General features: G+C 45.2%; 2 protein-coding genes across 3 annotated transcripts; one reads left to right on the plus strand and one right to left on the minus strand.

Moving 5' to 3' along the window:
• Nucleotides 1–332: 332 nt before the first annotated feature.
• Nucleotides 333–4,701, plus strand: LOC128874388 (mitochondrial amidoxime-reducing component 1). 2 transcript variants are annotated; one of them, XM_054119146.1, is made up of 6 exons: nucleotides 333–472; nucleotides 541–653; nucleotides 2,226–2,524; nucleotides 3,202–3,480; nucleotides 3,544–3,821; nucleotides 3,915–4,701. In XM_054119146.1, exons 2-6 carry the CDS (start codon nucleotides 644–646, stop codon nucleotides 4,081–4,083), a joined length of 1,035 nt encoding a protein of 344 aa, XP_053975121.1. In that variant the 5' UTR covers nucleotides 333–472; nucleotides 541–643; the 3' UTR covers nucleotides 4,084–4,701. The 2 variants fall into 2 exon arrangements, with proteins under 2 accessions (XP_053975121.1, XP_053975120.1); XM_054119145.1 differs by having other exon boundaries at nucleotides 361–653.
• Nucleotides 4,702–4,846: 145 nt separating this feature from the next.
• Nucleotides 4,847–19,464, minus strand: LOC128874390 (uncharacterized). Its single transcript, XM_054119148.1, has 7 exons — nucleotides 19,333–19,464; nucleotides 17,366–17,480; nucleotides 14,788–14,889; nucleotides 11,961–12,209; nucleotides 10,180–10,389; nucleotides 7,659–7,808; nucleotides 4,847–5,956 (listed from the first exon to the last, which is right to left on the minus strand). Exons 2-7 carry the CDS (start codon nucleotides 17,459–17,461, stop codon nucleotides 5,891–5,893), a joined length of 873 nt encoding a protein of 290 aa, XP_053975123.1. The 5' UTR covers nucleotides 17,462–17,480; nucleotides 19,333–19,464; the 3' UTR covers nucleotides 4,847–5,890.
• Nucleotides 19,465–19,631: the final 167 nt, after the last annotated feature.

Consider the following 19,631-nt stretch of genomic DNA (forward strand, 5'->3'; position numbering starts at 1 on the left):
TTTGTAAAAATGATAGTTAAAATAATATATTATACTGTTGTAAGGCAAGAGTCGTGTTAATTATGCATTAATGAATAATTCATTAAAAGCTATCAATGGCGCCACCGTACAGAAACACTGGGAACTATTTTCACACGTTTTATCGTTCCTCAGTTATTTTTACATATCCATAAATCATAGAGATATGCAAAAATCTATATTCAAATGGTTCACTTTGCGTCAGCTTATCTTTATCAGCATTTATTATAGTAAAATGTATTTCGATGTGTGTTGAAAAACTCGAAAATGGTAGGGATGCGCATGGCAATTGTCAAGTCGATGAATAGGGCGGCTAATAAATCAGTTTTAAGGGTTTAGAAGTTGCGTGAGGTTCGATGACTCCTCACACGTGATCGCGCCCTATCGAGTACACCGATTGTGCCTACCAGAACAGGGAAGGGAGATAGCAGAACGTAAGCGTGGATAGATAACGGTAAGTTCGTCGCGGCTCGCGAGGAAGAACACGGTCGCTCGATCTCGGGAAGCCCACATTGGTTTCAGTTCGGTGTCGACCGGCCTGTGTACCACCATCTCAGGGTCTCCTCCGACTATTGACCGCGTCCGTAAAATTGGTTCCTCTTTAAGGATTCCTGCAACTTTACCGATGATTCTGGGTAAGTATTCTACTTTATAGAGTCAATATCGAATCAGTTCGAATCTTTCTTTCACCGGTATTGATTTTGTCTCGTCGCGACATATCAGGGATTCCGGGATTCGTCGATTAAGGTTCAATTGGAAACCGTTGTGTCTTAACAACGATTAATATGAATCGAATGCGCCGCGTCAGAGTCGGTTTTTATTTCTTCTTCTTGGTACGTTGTGAACCGGTCAAGAGTAAACAATTGTGTGAAATTGCGACAAGCGTAGGGGCACGCAGTCAATTGTAACGGAAAACTCGTGTTACCCTCGTAAGCTACGCATTTTATAAGCCTACGTTTATATTTAATTTGCTGTTTATCGCTGGTCGAGGTCGTGGCACCAACCGTGCGAGATAGCATTCTACTATTTTTTCCGGTCATCCATCCTTAGGGAAACAATGTTGGATCGATTCCAGTGATAACTATACTTGAACAACGATACGTTCAATACTCTAGCATGAGATTAGCGCGCATCTCGTAACTCATACTCGGCTCTCTCGTTAGCGTTAATTTGCATCATTGTTTGCACGTTGGAGAGCGACGCCCGTGGTATTGATTCCACGCAAAGAGTGCGTTGTCACATCACGCCACGAGGCATTCAATATTTTGAACGCTAGTGGAAGAGAAACAGATGTATCGGTAAATATCGGGTAAGACGGAATTGACGTGAATTCGCGATGACTTGCGATTAGAAGACCAAGTCTGAACGTTCTATATTCCAATAACATTATAAAATGGCTAGTCAACCTACATATGTACATAAGTCGTGACGCAGCGGGTAAAAAAAGAGTATAAGAAAAGGAGAAACAAAGAGCAATATTCTATGCACATTTTCGAAAGCGCACGAACCTCTTTAACCTACTTTCCCGCGACAGTATCGACGACACGAGACATTTTACTACGAACAAATTGTGCAAATCGTTCCGAGCACATTTGTTGTCATCGTGTTCCGTTACACCATGCTTGCTCCAATTTCTCGGGAATCAAAGGATGTCGGTGCCAGTTTCGATCATCCATAAAAACATTATTACGTTTCTTTTCACGGTAACAACATGAGATGGTTGCTTTTCATTTACGACCATCAAAGGATAACGCGTTCCACTTTGCATGCATATATACATAGATAACGATGCCACGCATGTTTATACCTGACTTGACATTTCTTTCCGGGATTCGGCGATCTGATAACCATTCGCGAAACCAACGATAGATCCGAAGAACTCGAGATAGCAAAAAGGTTTACGCTCTGGTTGAAGCAGGTTGAAGCGAGTTTAGGTAGCGACGAAAGCGCCTGTTGTACACCGTTTAGGAACAAACGGGCTGTTTGGATGGAGAGCTGCATCGCGAAATAGCCGATCTGTTATTTGGAGGTGTACGTTCGATATCATATCTGAAATAAAAGTTTTCGGAAATTCGTAATAATTTCCTAAGAACGATCAATTTATATCCTACCGTTCGATCGTAATTCCAACCGAACGATCACGCAGCGGACCGATCCGCATGGTCGCTTAACCGTTGAGAATTAATCGGTGAATGTTTCACGAGCAGATAGAATGCGGCTGACGTACACGTCAGCGGCCGTCGTTGGCGCCGGGACGGTAGCCGTTTTCCTTTGGTGGTGGTGGACCAAGAGGCAGAAGGAAGCGTTACCCTCGCAATGGCGGAAGGTCGGCGAGCTCAGCGATCTGATCGCGTTTCCGGTGAAATCGCTCGGGTCCGTACGAATGACGTCGATGGATTGTATGCCACTGGGCTTGCAGTCCGGTTGGATGAGGGATCGGACTCTGTTGGTCATCGACCTCAACGGACACTTTGTCACCGCCAGACAAGTCCCAAAGATGGTCCAGGTAAGAAATTTTATCGTGCAAAAATTTCCCACGAATATGATCATAGAAGCTGCGGAACTAGAACAAGTAATGCCGAGGGTTTCGGTTAGTTCTTAATTGTAGAATTTTAGCAAACGATTTCACTTTTGTATGTCGATAGTTCGTCATCGCAGTACATGATAGTCCGCGTTTACATGACACGAGTTTACACATCTTGTCTTGATTCGCAACGAAACAGCTAATCTAATCAGCGTAATTCCTACGAAGATGCTGTTTGTTTTTCTCTGTAAGAAAACGGGTGCACCGTTGCTCGAGATAACCAGGAGGACAAATCACTGTCCAGCTATTTTTAGATTTCGGTTCGCGCGCGGTCCTAGGAATCGAGTTTTCTAGATGCTTAGGTGAAGGCTTTAATTCATATAGAACGCGAGACTTTTATAATCGAAATTAACGGACCGTTTTATCATCGTGAAAAGTCACGGAATTAATAGCCAGGCTAGGAAGCGAACGATTAATTCGTTTCGCGATGCGTTCTTCCTTCGTGGAACGCTCTTGTTCTTTGTGGCGTTTCTGGCTCAATCTTTTACATAAAATTAGAAATGTTCATTATTTTTACATTGGAAATTTCGGGTAATTCAATCGAACCTGCGTTACTTGATCGTTTTACATAGTACTAAACACGTATTGTTTGAGTCCAGGTGACACCCAGTTTCTCCGGATCAGTTCTCACGCTTTCCGCTCCGGGAATGATGTCCATGTCCCTCGATTTGTCACAAATCAAAGGTAAGGGATTCCGCGTGGCTGTTTGGGGTCAGATCGTGGCAGCATGCGATTGCGGCGAAGAACCAGCAAGATGGTTGTCACGGTTTCTTCTTCAGGAAGATGTTGGCTACAGGCTGGTCTACTATCCATTGCAGTATCCGATGCGAGAAATCAGGAAGAAGAACAACGGATTCTTGTTAACCAAGAACGACACTGTAAGTTTCTCGTGTTCGTTTCGTTTCGTTTGCAAAATATACATGTATGGTTTTCTTGCACAGGGAGCCTATCCAGACGCCACCAGCTATTGCCTGATAAACGAAAGTTCGGTGATGGACCTGAATACTCGACTAGAAAAGTCGATAAATGCTGAACAGTTTCGTCCAAATTTCGTCATAAAAGGCGCCGCTCCGTACGAAGAGGATACTTGGGGCTGGGTGAAGATCGGCGATGTGATCTTCAAGAACGTTATGCCGTGCACCAGGTGTATCTTCACTACCATCGATCCGACGACGGGTGAAAAGAATCCTCAGACCGAACCCTTGAAAACTCTTAGAGCGTATGTCCTGAAATACAATTTATCTTTCATCAACTCTGTTGCGTTTGTTATTTATTATCTTTACTCTGCTACTGTCTATCGTTTACTTTACAGTTACAGGCAAATAACGGATCCTGGTTTCCGGAAGTTCGTCGGCGACAGTCCAGTGTTGGGAATTCACCTTGGTCTTCGAAGTTCGAACGGTACCGTGCGATTGGGGGATCCAGTTTACGTGAGCGAGTCTACCGAACGACTGCCGCGGCCGTTGATCACGCCTCCCTAGCTACACCGGTGGGCTTCCTGCGAAGATGAAATACTCGTCTACGAGGAAGCCTGCGAATCGTCCAACACAGACTCTTTGCCTACCTAGTCGAGCAATAAGAATAAGTCGTAGAAAAAGCCTAATGGAAAAATGAATTTTTCAATTTCGAATCGAGCAAGACAATGATCGCGATTCGTAAATGCGACAAATGCAATCGTGTCGGTGAGTGAATCGAAATAGAAGCTCGTGTTTTTCCGTTCGTGGACTCGATTAAACTCGCGTGTGTCGTTCACGTAACTTGGGACGCGAAGACGTGCGATATTTATACAACGATGGTGTTGTTGGTGTTTCTGTCAAATGTATTATGCTTACGAAGAGATTGCTTATTCGGAGAACAATTAGTCGCGGGGATCGTTCTTCGAATATATTTTTTCAAAATGTCGATCAAGGATTAAGAGGACGTTCGAAACGTTTTAGCGCATAGCGCAACCAACGTTTCGCCGTTTATATTTACAACGAGCATAATAATAATTATTAATTATCTATTGTAACAAACAGTTTCAGTGGTATGCAATTTCACGGGGTACATCGATCGTTATTCCTTGTTAGGTGATACGATAAATAGGTACTCTCGTTCTATGACAATAATATTTATTTATTTACACTACAAAACAACAGGGACGATTTACATAAGAGAGATAATGCGTTCAATTCGAGGATCAACACACTTGGACGGATATCGATCGACGATAGCCGTTCTCTTATTACACTTCCCTGTTTTCGGGAAGTTTAAAAAGGGAATGGTATCGTTACAAGTTCGAGTCGAATGCGACGAACCTTTGACGAACAATATATTACAAACGGTATGGCGAAGCATTATCGGTTTACTTCAAGTCTACAAAAGAGAACTTGAAGTTACGCCTGTTTCTGTACAAAGGACACGAAGGTTCATTAACTCAGCAGTTTCACCGTAATCGTAGCCGCGTTAGCAGCCCTTAGAGAAACAACAGCCGAGGAAACAAGGGCTGCTAAATTAAAAGGAAACCTATATAGGTAGATCGTAAGAAGAAAAAACGAAAAGTCAATGCTTGGCACTATTGCATTCCGAGAAGAGCTATATACAAGTTCTCGCGAATCCCTTGTCAGCTTTACGCGATCCAACGAAAGGACGAGATGTCAAAGTCGAACGTCGACAGGAAGATACGCTTTGAATACGGCTGCCGTGCAGTTCAATATCGCATGTCATCAATTTCGTATTTTAACCAAATATTTGTATCCAGTCGCGGGTAGATTTACGATTTCAAACACGTATCGAGTTCCATTTTGCAACTCATTCCTGCGACGGTCGTCGACTTTTGACCACGCGACTTATGTATCCGCTACATTTACACAGAAATTGGATAAGTTTCAAAAGATTAGTTATAGAAATGAGAGACAGAAAAATAGTGGGGGAACGAATAGAGGGAGAAGTGTTGCAGAGACATCGGAGGACGAGAGACTGAGGATAAAAGGTGACAGTAAAATAAGAACAGCGAAGCAGAAGAGAACAGAGAGAACGAGGAGACGGGATCGCGATCTGACTCGTGATTTCGATTGCAAAAGTAAAGTCGCGAGGTTGCGCTTTATTACGAGGACGATTCTACCATCGACGAATAACACTTCGGATCTCGGGGACAAGGGGGCAACGTGTTGGCTGGTTACGTTGCCAACGTCGTACCCGTGTTCCGCGACAGCTACGGCTCGGCGATGGCTCCAACGTGGCCCGACTAAATCAGGACCACCGAATCTTTTCTTGTACTTGCTCACCCTAGTCCTTTCGCACCGAGTTCTAGATGATGGAAGTGATCAGTCTCGCCTTGAAGTTTACGATGCGTTCGCTCGTTGCCGCTAAGCGCTACGAATCATAAAACGATTACAATTAGTTTCAATATTTCTTATTCCGACGACCAAAGTTTCGCCGAATCGTGTGAAAAAACGAACACGCTGTTTCGTTTCGAACCACGAAACCGGAGTCTGTAGCGGAGTTTCCGACTTTTAGCGTCGATAGGAAGCAGAAGAATTCCGTGCGATGCGCGAAGCGTGAACGCTTTCCAACCAATGCGATAGCCGCTGCTTGCCAACGAACTTGCTCGGAGATTGCGTATAATATAAACGCGACTATCATTATCAACGGCTAACTGTAAAACCACGCCTTATTTTTAGCCGCGTTAATATCTATTTGCGACAACATTTGTCAAGAAACAGGACAGTTTTTACGAAATCATATCGTGGGAGAATATCGTTGCATCAGTGTCAATTTCTTTGTCTACTAAATTTTATTTTCTCATTCCTCCGTAAAAAGCATTTTCGATACGATTACTGTTTCGAGTAGTCGTAGAACACAGTTTGCAACACTTTACGCGAAACGCTACACATGCATTCGGTGAACGTGCTCAACGAGTATGTCGAAATTATCATGGCCGTGGTGTTTCACACGCAACATGCTCTCGGACACCGAGAGAATCAACGATCGTGTCAAGAGTATTCGGGTGGCCCGATTCGACGACCTGTCGTCCCTGGTCAAACGATCGCTGATCATCGCGAATCGAGTAGCTGGTCAGCCATGCCCCTGGCAATATCGCGTGCCAGGTGGCAGGTAGCAGCTGCTTGCATAAGTCAGCCAGCAAATGGACGAGCTATTTCATAGAGAAAGTCGCTTACATTTTTGCTTTCTATCGATTCTGACGGGGGCACTTGCGTAATTGGGGCCGGTTTTAATATCTAGAACGACAACACGGCGTGCTCGCTCGACTTTCGGCGAAATCTCGACGCACGACAACGACGCGATAGATCGGTCAGCGTCGAATTCGAATCCGGTTTTACTCAGCGATCGACTCGTTCTACGCTCGATTTCAAGTACAGAACTAGAGCACGATTCTAATCTCGCGACGGTCTCGAACAAATTGCTTTCGCCGTGATCGTGTACGATTCTATGCTGTCTGATGAGAGCGTTGCAAGAACGCATTGCGTCTACCTTGACGTAGGAAAAAAAGCCACGATTCTTTCCAGCTGTACATCGTTGCAAAATGAAACGCGAGTGCGTACCGCGATCTTGATAATAGTATCTATGTAAGTACTTTCGCTTTTGCACGCATCGATTACGTAAAACGATACAAAACGAAATGTCGCGACGAAAAGTTCTGTTTCAAACTCGACCTGGAAAAGTACGATTTTCTCGACGGAAGGTGACTGAAGGTCCTTCTCCCTCTTGAACACGCACACGATTCTACCAAGTTTTTGCTCGTCACACGCTGATTGCTTGGAAAATTCTGCTCGAAACAGCGTTGTGTCGTAACCGTATAACGATACGAACTTTAAGAATAAACCTTCTATTCGCAAATTTTTATACTCGTCATGCAAATCGTATTATCCGTGTAAAAACTGTTGGACTTTGTAATTATAGTCTAAACTACCGGTAGACCGCGTTCCATGGCCTGATAAGTTCCACTTACTCGCAGTTTTTTAATCATTTTTGCTCTCGAATAGTCCTACCGTAGTATTCGTATCATTATTATTATTATTATTATTATCTTTTTTGTGCTGTTAACATTACTTACAAGGATAAGGTCTTGCAGGAGATTCGAGATCCCTCTGTTCGCGATGACGAAGAGCCTTGTGACCGGACCCGGGACCGCCTCTGGGGTTTCTTCCACTTTACCGGCTATGCCTCCCGAGGAACTAGCTTGACTTCCGCTCCCTGCCACCAGCTGTAAACAATCAAACCCTTCGTTTAGTCAGACATCGACCAGGACGCAACGTCTGTTCTCGGGATGAGCACAAAAGAAGGTGGATGAAAGACACGTCGCCTAGATCGATGTTTGTCATTGATCGTTGCGCGAACGTTCTTTTATTTATTATACTACATAGTGGGAAGATAATTGCAGCGTGTAGCAGCTCCACGTCTAGCTCCAGCGCTCCCGACACTACGGTGCTTTTACATCCTGAATCCTACTTGCGGCTACGATCCATCGATCTTGCTGCTACGATCCTTACGTGCGCTCCTTCGGCTCGTGACATTGTTTCGGAAGATTTTACAGGGCGTCCGTATGCTTCGAAAAACATTGTTGAAAACTTGGAATCGGCGTTTACGCCAAGAAAAAAGGGTTCGAGGTAATCGCGTAGTTGCTTCGTCGCGGTACGGACACCCCATAGGTGCAACAAAACTAGAAACATATTTACCAGGACCCAATAAAACGGTAAAATTACTGGTGAAAATTACAGGCGGCGTGACGCACACTCAACGATACTTACCGCTGATCGGTCCGTTAACGGAAGCGTACGTCACGCACCGTGCTGCGATTACTTTGCTACTAAATGTTTGTTGCCCGAAGGCAGACGATTCGGCTGCGAGATCTTTGCTCGAATATGTCTTGGTTCGAACCAATTTTTAATATATTCTCGAACAAGTTACAATTTCTTCGTAGAGACGAAGCCGAGTCGTCTGCCAGGACTTTGGCCTCGGTCCGTTCCAGCAGCAACGAGTTAACTACAGCTACGTCGCCAAAAAATATGGTGCAATGGACGAGTACGAGATCACAACAACGAGAGAATCGGCAATCGATCAATGGCTGCCCTGTGATTCCGAGTCGAATCGGCCGGGATGTCCAATCAGCCAGTTGCTTCTCCGAAAGTCTTTAGTCGGTGGTTGTCGGTGTCGCGTCGGGATCGTTGGCCGGGTGGAACGATCGGAAAGGTGTTTTGGAGAACTGAACGGATCTTTGGGAGGGGGGAAGCTGCTCTATACTTGTCGCGAAACGCGTACAGGTTACTTTTACGCGAAAACTGTTAGTGGGAAGACGCGACGACGATCGCTATTAACACAGATAAGGCTGAATTTTGTTTTGCTACATTTTAAAAATAGTTTATCACGCATAGATTAGACATAAACGGAAAAACGATATATTCAAACAATTGCTTCGATACATGATTAATTCTAAATCCTTCTGGAAAGACATCAGCCGTAACTGGGATTAAACGATTTCGAGCGCACATGTTAGTGACAATAACGATGGATCACGAACAGTAACCTTGACGCGCACAGAGACCATGAAACCGACTGCGCGTCAGGATCTCTCGAGAATGAATCTCTCGAGAGATCACTCGAATGAAAAGTTAAATTATGTATCCACGTAATAATTTGTTCAATCTCTGGTCGGTGTTACTTTCAACTCGGCGATCGTTCCAAGTAGAGATCCGGGCGCACAGTCCGTGCACGATCAAGGCTAAGGATAACGTTAAAGATGTACACGCATGAAAGACGCAAGCCGACGAGGAAAAGAGAGACTGGGAGCAAACTACAAGAATGAGAAACCATACGGGAAGTACTGTTCGCTTGGACGCGGAGTAGTTAAGCAAACGGAAGGCGGAAAGTAAATGGAGAAACGTGCGAAACGAGTGGTTGGCGGTCGTTAGCCACGTGCGTGGAGTATGACGTGCAAATCAAACACAGTCGAGTGCAGCTATTATGCTCGCTGCACAAATGGCCGCGTGCTTCGAGTTGTTAAAGACGCGATTCACAGTTTATAGACGCGCGAAATACTTCTTTCCCAGAGAAAACATGGACAAAAAAGTAATTGTCTTGTCATTCGCGTATGACTCGCGGAATCGAAACAAACTCTGTTCTAATTTTGTCGTGGTTTGGCATGTGTAGAAGATAATGTGTAGTAACGAGTGGTTGCAATACGCGCGATACTATAAAGCGACTATTCTTTATTGTTATTATCGTTTCAGTTTCGAGTCGCGTATTCAAATGATATATATATATGTACGATTGATTAATTTGATTTATCCTCGAAAGAAGTATTCGTTTTCGTTTGTGCCTCGGCGGGTGGTCCCCAGCATGATGTGAGTGAAACCGAAGAAACATAGAAAATGTGAGACAAATAGATAGAGATAAAGAGATAGTCAGAGTGAAAGAAGCTAGGGTAAACGGAAGTCGACGAGGTGCCATCGAAACGATATTCGGCGTCGAGAGATGGCCGAAGATCGCAACTCTGGAGTCTCGGTTGGTTCCGTTCACCAGGAGATAAGTGCAGTTGGCAGTGTCCAGTTCGGCTCTGCTCGGAAGGATTGGCGTACCGGTGGTAGGTTGCCGGCTCCTGACGCGGCCGGTGCGCTGGTCGAGGATCCTGCCGTGGTCGCGGAACCAGCTGGAGCGGCAGCAGGGGCGGCATCTTGGGGAGCCGGGCCCAAGTCCCGAGAGGCGCTTAAGCCGAGCCCTAGGCTCTGCGTACCTGCCACCACGCGGTACACCGTGCCCGCCGCTCTTGCCGCCCCGTCGGCCGCTTGCTAAACGAGAACAGAAACGAGAACTTTCGTTTACTGATCCGCTCCTCGAGGATAGCCTGTCTTTGCGTTCGTTATTTTCTTTTGGATCATGCTCGGTCAGCGACTATCGATTTTGGCCTCCCTCTGCTATATCTCTCGTTGAACAGGACCCCCTGCAAAGCTGCTGAAATTTTTCTTTAACACTGCTGGAGAGGACGGATCTTTTCATCTTCCACGATTCTTCTGGTCGCAACGATGCTTTTGATTTTGCGCTTTGTCGGTAACGGAATTATTTATACCGTGGACGGTTGCGCGAGGCCCACGGGATATGCGTTACGGTTGCTATTGTTTCGCTTCTGGGTGAAAAATGGAGGACCGAAATGTTTCGTTGCGATGAAAAATTCAATTTCGCGAGACACGAGTCGTTAGGCTGTTAGTTTTTAGTCGTGCTTATTACCCTCTAATCATTCGCGGCGCGACCGTATAGTTGCAAGAAAAAGGAATAACAGTTTTCCGACTCCGTAAAAGGCAAGCAACTATCGACCAGTTTCGTTTCGACTAGATATTATTCGCAATCGCGTCGTTACCGTTAGCGTATACGGACAATGAATCGTAGATTCTCTCGCAGAAACGAGTCGCGGCGCGTACACGCAGAGACATAAACTTGTTCGTTGAATAAAATAAGTGAAATCTCTAATAATTTTCTCATCGCGTTATTACCGTAAGAAGAAGACTGGAGAAACTTTCGTCATTTCTAACCGTAATTAATCCAAGAGTGCTGGGTCCTGATCGAAAGCTGAACCAACAACTTTGGTCATACTTGTTATATATTTGTCCAGTTTTGTCAGATGTACGTAAACTGTCGGGGCGCATTAAAATGTCCATTTATTTTTTATAGCAAACAACGAGGACGTGTGTTCCACGAGGTCGGGTCGTGGCTAGGTCAGAAACCTTGGAATGGCAACCAATCGACGGAGCTCGACAATTCGGTTGATGACTTTCACCGGAGTTTCGAGTAGGTAGGCGCCCTTGCGACCGCCGCCGCGCTGCGAGACTTGCCTCTTACTTGAATATTAAACAATTTACCGGTTTTGTCGCGCTGCGATCGAGATCCTTGCGTTACCGACGTATATAGATACAATTTTCGCGCTCTTACTCTTTTCTTGTTGTTGCAACGAGTAACGGAAACAAACGTCAATCGTACGTCGGCGTCGGTTGAGAATATCAATAATATTCGATAAACGTGGCGCTAATGGATGCTGTTCGAGCAATATTCAGCGCGAATAAACCAGTCTCTGTGTACCAGAAAAATGTTTAAACTCGTTTTAGTATTAAGACACGTTTTATAAACAGCCGTACAGACAGAAGTGGAGATAGGAATGCTCACGCATCGAATACGCGTGTATACGTGCCGATGATATAAAAACTGTTCTCTTTAAATTGATAATAACGGAACTTCCACTTGTCAAAAATAAGAAAAAAAATATATTCATCGTTCGAATCGAAACGAGAAACGATACCTCCATTTTTCATCCGCCATTCGATCGAAATCGAAGAAGAGGGAACAATTCCCGCAGCCGCAGGAGACTCACCCTGATAATGTCGAAGAGGAAATTGCCAGAGCCGGCTCCGCTGCCGCCGTTGGACGCGGAACCACCGAACCCAAAGTTGAGAAATCTCTTGTTTCTGTTCTCGTCGTCCTCGGTTTCCACCTCGTCCAGTGGCGTCAACTGCGCCGAGTCGTCGGTTCCCTGCTCGTCGGCAAACTGCACTTTGACCTCGTTGTTTTGAGACTCCGCCGCTACCTCGTTCGCTCTGTCCTCTGCCTCCGGATTCACGTCCTGTAAACAAACGTTTTACGGTCGACCTCTTCAACCTAGTTTCGAGACGAATCGTCGTTGATCGATCGCCAAAAAAACTTGCTGTGCGTTCAGATCGGAGTTCGATCGGTCTACCGTCGCGAATTATTCATGTCGAACGATTTCTCCTTCTACATATTTCTGTGAAACGACGCAGAGGCGTCTTCGCGATATTCTATGACGATCGATCCACGACCCACACCGGAACGCAAAGTATTTGCCTGTAAAGAGATGCGAAGCGTACGACGCGTATTCTCGCGATGTCCCGTGATCGGGAAACGCGTCGATCGCGATTAGCCAATACGACGCGAGTGAACAGACCTTAATCTCTTTGAGTACACAATACTGGCAGAGTTCCTAATCCTAAATAATTACAGTAACGAGTATTCGATGATAAACTGCTCGTAAAGTAACGAGCAACGATGACAGATGACTGATCGCGAATCGAAAAACAGAAAAGCAGAGAAACTTTCGAGCAGTCCGCTCGAAAGAGTTTGGAAAGATGAAGCGTCGATGGAACGGTGAATAGACTCGAAAAGTTGACCACTCGGTATTAATATGGTAAGAAAGCTATTTGTCCGATAGATGCCGAGGTGTCGAGGTCAGAAATTTACGCAAGTACGTAAAGGATACGAATAAAGAATAATAGTAAATAAAACATGAAGAATCTCAAGATCAAGCATCGTCGACGACGTTTATCTTGCAGGTAGGTCATCGACGTCTCGCAAGGTCGACCGATCTGGAAGAGATCACGATCTACCGATCGCGACCGCGACTCTGGCGAAGCTTGAAACGAAGCGAAAGCGAACGGTAATCCGTAGTATCCGTAAAGACAGGAGAAAACGAGAAAAATACTGTTAGCGTTTAGAGAATAGAGATGTAGTTTCGCCTATCGTAGACACAGACGATGGATGATTTCGAAAAAAAAAGATGGCGAGAGAAAGAGAGAAAAAAGCGAACGACAACACGAACAGACAGAAAAGACGAGTCTCGAGGGAAGGCGCGTAAACCCACACACACAAACACGCACAGAGAAGATGACGGAGTTAGCGACAAAAAAGAAATGTGCTTGACAAAGAGACAGAGCTTTGACTCCCGCAGCAGTCCCGATTGCGCGGTGGTTATCCTTGCCGGATACAATTCGTGTGGTTACTCCTCGGCCGGTTCATTGACCTCCAACGATTCGCTGAGCTGGCCACAACGTTGTCATGCCACCGTGTTGGTGGCGATGGTCGTCGTGTCAGCGTTCCGGTTGGCATCGGTAGTCGTTTCTTTGGAAGCGATGGTCGTCGAATCCGCGTCCTCGTCCTCGTCCGGCGGGAAGGTCGGCAAAGCGATCGAGACTTTAGAGCCGTTCGAGCTGGTAGACGCGAACCCGTTCTCGCCAGATTCCTCGTCATCGTCGTCGAAGGGTGACGCGACGGTCACCGTCGATCCGTTGCTGGACGAACTTCCACCGGCGGATCCGCTATCCTGCCGATTGTTGCCAAGGAAATTGCGCAGCACGAGCGGTCCGACAGCTCGGATGACTTCCGCGACTATCGCGTTCACCTTTTGTTCGACCATCTAGAAAACAACAGCTCTTAGCTGGTTCGTTCTGTCGAACTGGCTCCATTCTCTCCGGACTCGAAAATTGGCTCGGCACGTCTTTAGCCGAGTTATCGACCGCCACTACTTCGTCAACGAATCGTGGCGAGACGTTTACGTTGTTTCGTGATCGAGGATGTCGAACTTTTCATTTAGGCATCCGATTTTGTATATCGATCGACGATGATATGTCGCCGAAATATCACGCGACAGCTTTAAGAGCAACGAGTTTACGTTTCAAAATCTCATCGAGCTCAACGATAAATTTGTCGTTAGCCTTCGCAGTAGTCGAGAAGGTTGGACGAAAAAATCGGAGTCGAGGTATCGATTGTTAGGTTGCCGAAATACTGGCTGCTCTAGTGATTGTGATAAGGAGTGGCAAATGTTGCAAAGAGGAAATTGTCAACGGGATTTGGGAAACGTGTTCCTGTAATTCCCATTCATTCGAGATTGTATCTTAATCCGTGAAAGCAAATGAATAAGTAAGAACGTGGTTGTACGATCGAGCGACAGAACGCATCGTAAACGAGGAAACTCAATGCCCATCGTGAATCGTGAATCGTGAATCGGGAATCGAACGTGAAACTTTCTTGATAGGAATGCCGATTCAGCGTGAACGGTTTCTCTTCTAACTTAGATCGCATAAATTACATATATTTTCATAGCAATGATTTGTCTCTTTTAAAGAACGTCGTTTCGCTCTTTTCTCCAAGGACGAAGCGTCCACGTAATCGAGATAGTCTTCTATTAATAAAATTACTCCATCGTGATCAACGAACTTGTTCCGTTGATGTCACAGTCGACGACCGAAATTCTTTGCCGCGTGCCTCCTACGATACAATCTCGAGGACGTTCAAAGTTCTCTGTCGGGTGAACGAATCCGACACAGGAACTCGAAGGACAAAGGTGGGAGAGTTTGAATGGTCCTGGCCGTCTGCAGGATTTCGCTACGTTTTGTTTAGCAGCGGCTCACCTGAGATATTTCGGGGAACAATTCCCGCAGGATACCGATCGTCCTTTTGCTCCGTAGGGCGGCCTCGTTGTCGGCTTCGATCATCATCAACCGATCGAGTGTCTGAAAAAAGTTTCCCTTGGTCCCTACAAACAGTTCCCATTTCTTCGTGAACCAATTCTTGAAAACTGAGGAAACACGTTTTTCCGTTTAATCCATTCGCAAGTTGGTTCTCGAGACAACGGAATCGTTGCTTCGTGGCTGCGTCATTGACGGGAACGAGGAAGTATCCGAGAGTGCAATTTGATCGTTTGCCAGACAGACAGTTCGTCGAAAGTGCCCGAGAGTGTAAGAGTAAGGTAATGTTATTGCGCAATAATAATGCCGAACGCAAGGAGTAACGTTAACTCGGAAGGATTTTATCGTGATCATTGTTTACGCGTGCCTGATGTTTAACGGCGAATCGAGACGCGAGGGCAATAAAAATAGTCTGATGGAACGGCGGAGTCGCAAAGTTGCGTACTTGGAGCAATAACTCAAACAGAATTACAGAGCTAAACGATCCGATTGCGTATGATTAGAGGAACGGTGAATTAGTGCCGCTACCATTTGTTACCGTGTACAGTACGTACACGTTTAAAGTATCATAGGAACGACGTCGTTTGCTCGTATAGAACGAAAATAGTACTGTTTCGTTTTAGGAGTGAGCTTGTTGTCATGTGTTGTAACAACGTGGAAAAAGCATGCGATAAAATGTATCGATCAATCTTGGACACTTGGACGGTTTCGGAGTCAAAAGTTGCTTAACCTGGTTCTCGTGATTCACTTTCCCTCAAACACCGCTCACATTCGACCGGCTGTTACGATATTCGTTCCTGCACATTACGTTTACGTCCACATCAATTTTGTTGACCATCTCGATCTCCGCTCTAATAAATTCATCTCGCAATTTCACGTTGTTTCTAAAGGAGAACCGATCGGTTACTTTCGAACGATCGATCCTCCTGTCGTACAAAGATCTAGGAAGTGTTTCGATTCGATTTCAAAGCGTAAGCGTAGTTGCTTCGCGTAACTTCTCCCTTCGCGCTTATTACAGAAAAAAAGCACTACAAGTCTATTCTACTTTCGAATTTATCGAAACTGTAATAGAATCGCTTAACCATGTTTCCCGATTCGGAGAGTAAAAACTGAGAATCGAAGGGAAGACATTTGAGAATCGCTGTCGAGCACGAGGTCTCGAGAACCACAGATCAGAGAGAGGTTGAAACACGCGTGGACGTTCTCGCACGCGCTTTCCATTGGGCATCGATCGAGCGAAGAAAGTGTCCGTCGTAACTCCGCAAGTGTTCGCGGCCAGTGAAAGTGCCGGGCCGAAGAAGAGAGTCGATCGAACGTTCGGCTTTTCGACGGACCATGTGTTTCATCGCTCGTGACACGACATTCGCCTACCTAGCCCGGTTTGCCCAACCTCTTCCATTGAAAATCTCTTTCCAAGAACTATGAGATTTTCATGCTTGACGCACAAGTTTCGAGGATGTCCGCGCAACGAGTTCCTCCGAGTAAATACTTGACGATCGAACATCGACGACCCGATGCACGTCAGTTCTTTTAATAGGCAGCAGGAAAATATGTAAGTTTATATCCAAGTTTTTCAGAATAAACAATAGAAATTTATTCGATTGCGTTGCAGAGACTCGCGGTGCCAATGTCAGTCTTGAGAGTAATTCCAATATTTACTCTGGCAATTACGTAAGCCACACGAAGGCTATCTAGATTGGAAACCCAATGCCAGCCTATTCTTCGTTGAATCGGCACAAGTATCAAACTACATAATATTTGAGGTAAAATACTGTTGGTCCAGTAATCGGTAATCGTACACACAAAATTTTGTTGGAGTACCATTTTTGAATTTTGATCGATAACGATGCTTTGTTAATAAAAGGAAATTTTTGAACCTCTCGACAACGATAGATAGTTTTGCCGAGGTCGTAGCACTCGGCCCGAGTGAAAGAGGTCTCGTCGAAAGTGAAATATCATCTCCGATCACCGAATCGATCGATTCGGTCCAACGATCGGCTGTTTAACCGATCGACATCGAAGTCGAAGCGAGAACTTTCGCAACGTTCGACGCCCGACGTTTCTTCCATCGTCGGTTAACGCGACAATTAACCGCGGTCGTGCTTGTCGCCGTAGAACGGCGAATTTTGCAAACGGAAACTGAAACTTTCACGCGGTTTCGGGGCTCTCGATAACCAAGATCACCGTTTACGGAATTAACGGTTCGGTAGCACGCATGACGTATAGAAAGCAATCGAGCACGCGTGTGTTATACATATCATTTTTTAATCGTAGACGAGCAACCGTTTCGGAGCGCGGTACGACGAGGGTGGGATTGTTTCGTAAATTCTAAAGGAAACGGATAAAAAAAAAAAAAAAAATAGGTGAGTCTGGTAATTCGTTCGTTTCAATTTACATAACTCGCCGTTAGAATTTGCTTTCGTTCTTTCCTGGAAATATGGGTCAAGTTAAAAAGTTGATCCGAGCAAATTTGAACTCGAAGCGGTACGTTCGTGGACCGAGATTCCTTTTAAAAGCTTACCTCGGATCGAAGATGTTCATCTTCCGAAGGAAGCGGATGCGAGGTGACTAAAACCACGCAGAGCGTAGTTGCCATGACGATGAATGCGGACTTCATGTTTGATGGGAGAGAGTGTCTGGAAAAAATACAATTTCGTCAATCGAACGTCCTATGATGTTGCTGTTCTTCACGGGATTATCTTTTGGTCGGAGGTTGGTTTGGTATTATCTGTCGTTTAAAAGAAAGGAAGTTTGTATCTTTGGTGTGTTTGTTACACGGTGGACCGGAAATCGTTCGATGAGATTCTGGAGACAAAGACAAGGCGAGCGAGTGCGTAGAGGGGAGGCTCTCCTTTCCCGAGCATACATTCGAAACTATCACTTTCGTCCAAATGAAAGTCGAGGATGCCGTTGGCATCGGAGATTCTCGAGGGAAGATGGTACATCGTGTTTTACAAATTGACTCTGGTACAAATAGGTTGCTAATTAAATATTACAGAGGGACAAAACGTTGGTAGAAAAATAAACGCAGCTCGTGTGTCTTAGCACGTGCAATTCTAGATTCTCCAAATGAATCTTTCACGAAAAAAAAATTACTTTTCCTGGTTAACGATAAAAGACTAGTAAATTATCTTTGGTTGCCATCTTACGTCTAACGTGTTAATCTTCGTTTCACGTGTGCGAAAAGCAAGTTAAAAATTGAAATGAGATCGTTACTCGATTAGGCATCCAATCGAATCTATAATTGCAGGAACGAGTAACCAGAATACAATAGTGGCGACACGTTGAGGTAATATAGATTCGGTACGCATGCTTCTACTTAGCCGGTGATGCAATGTTGCGCGATTGTGGTTAAGGATTAGCAAGTTTCATTGATACTTTATCATTGTGCACGTTAAACACGAGCCATCGTTGAAGCAGAAAACAAAAGAACGACGCGAAAAACATAATTTACCATAACTTTACTTCCCTCTCGATTTCTCGAACCATTTCACCTGGAACTAAAAACTGTCGTAAATTTTCTATTCCTGAAACCGTGAAGCGATCGTTGCAAAAAGTTGGCAACACGTTTCGCAGGCAACGGGCCAAACACAGTTTCCGATAGAGAAAGGGAATAACCATGACAGCTGCCCAAACTTTCCTCCGATCGAAAGACAAAATTAACGATGTTTCGCTGCTCGGCAATGTTGCGAAAAGAAAAAATATGGAGGAAACAACGACACGTGGATTTCGCAGCTACAGTTCAACGGAGAACGTATTTTCCTGCACGGCACGAGCACGAGGTGACTCGCGAGTTTCGAGTTTCTCCTCGAGCTCGTCGTTCTTGCTCGAGAACCACTCCAAGAAGGTTTTCACTTCGGCGATTCTTGTTCCATCCGGCGCGGCGTGATCCTGTGGCTCGCGAATCACTATACATCGAACAGAAACTCGAGGAGGAAGCTCGAACCCACTGCAAACATTTTGTACACGGGAAACCATCAAGCATTCCTCGAAGGAATCGATTAGTTCAAACTTTTACTCAATGTCGAAGAAATGTGATCCACGATTATGTTTCGCTATGTAATTGGCAATTGTAATTGGTATATATTTTCGCGAATAACGTAATTTTTAGAATTTCATTGTATGCCGCAGAGGACCAGAGACAGAATTACCGATTTATGATTATCGCGAGCAATTATTACAAATGCAATCACAACGTAATCACAAAATAATCACTACCCGACTCTGGTGCTGCTGGGTCGCGAAAAGGGTACGTCACTGGTGTTAAATGGACACGCGTTTCAAGTTCTGCTTAAACGGAACTGAATGGAACGGAACGTAACCGATATCGTAACAGTTTTTCAAGACGAAATTCCGGAAGCTCGATAGTTTCCTCACTGTTGGCGGATCCCGTCACGTGATTCGTTTTTCATGTTTCTCGTCACTGAAAACGAGACTGATTGCACGTAGTCGCGTCGGAGAGTGTTTGTCGTTCACCTAGGAACTCACCACACACCGATTATTAATCCGTCACTTGGTAACTTTTAAACTGGCCGCTTCTAAAGAGGACCCTAAAGGAGCTCTCGGCGGCTCTTGGTCTCGTCGACTTTTCTGTGACTGTCTGTGTAACGGAGCTTAGTGAGCGGCTTTTATTAGAAGGAGGGGCCTGGCACCACCTCCACGCTACACTTAAGCCTCCGGCCTCTCTTTTCCTCTTTCTCTGCTCGCCGCTACGCGATGCTGAAGAGAGGGATCGTAGCGACGACCGACGAAACAGATCCTCGAATTCGACCGTGAGGATAAACGGA

Source organism: Hylaeus volcanicus, chromosome 3 (genome assembly GCF_026283585.1).
Source record: "Hylaeus volcanicus isolate JK05 chromosome 3, UHH_iyHylVolc1.0_haploid, whole genome shotgun sequence".
Taxonomy (NCBI): Eukaryota; Metazoa; Arthropoda; class Insecta; order Hymenoptera; family Colletidae; genus Hylaeus; species Hylaeus volcanicus.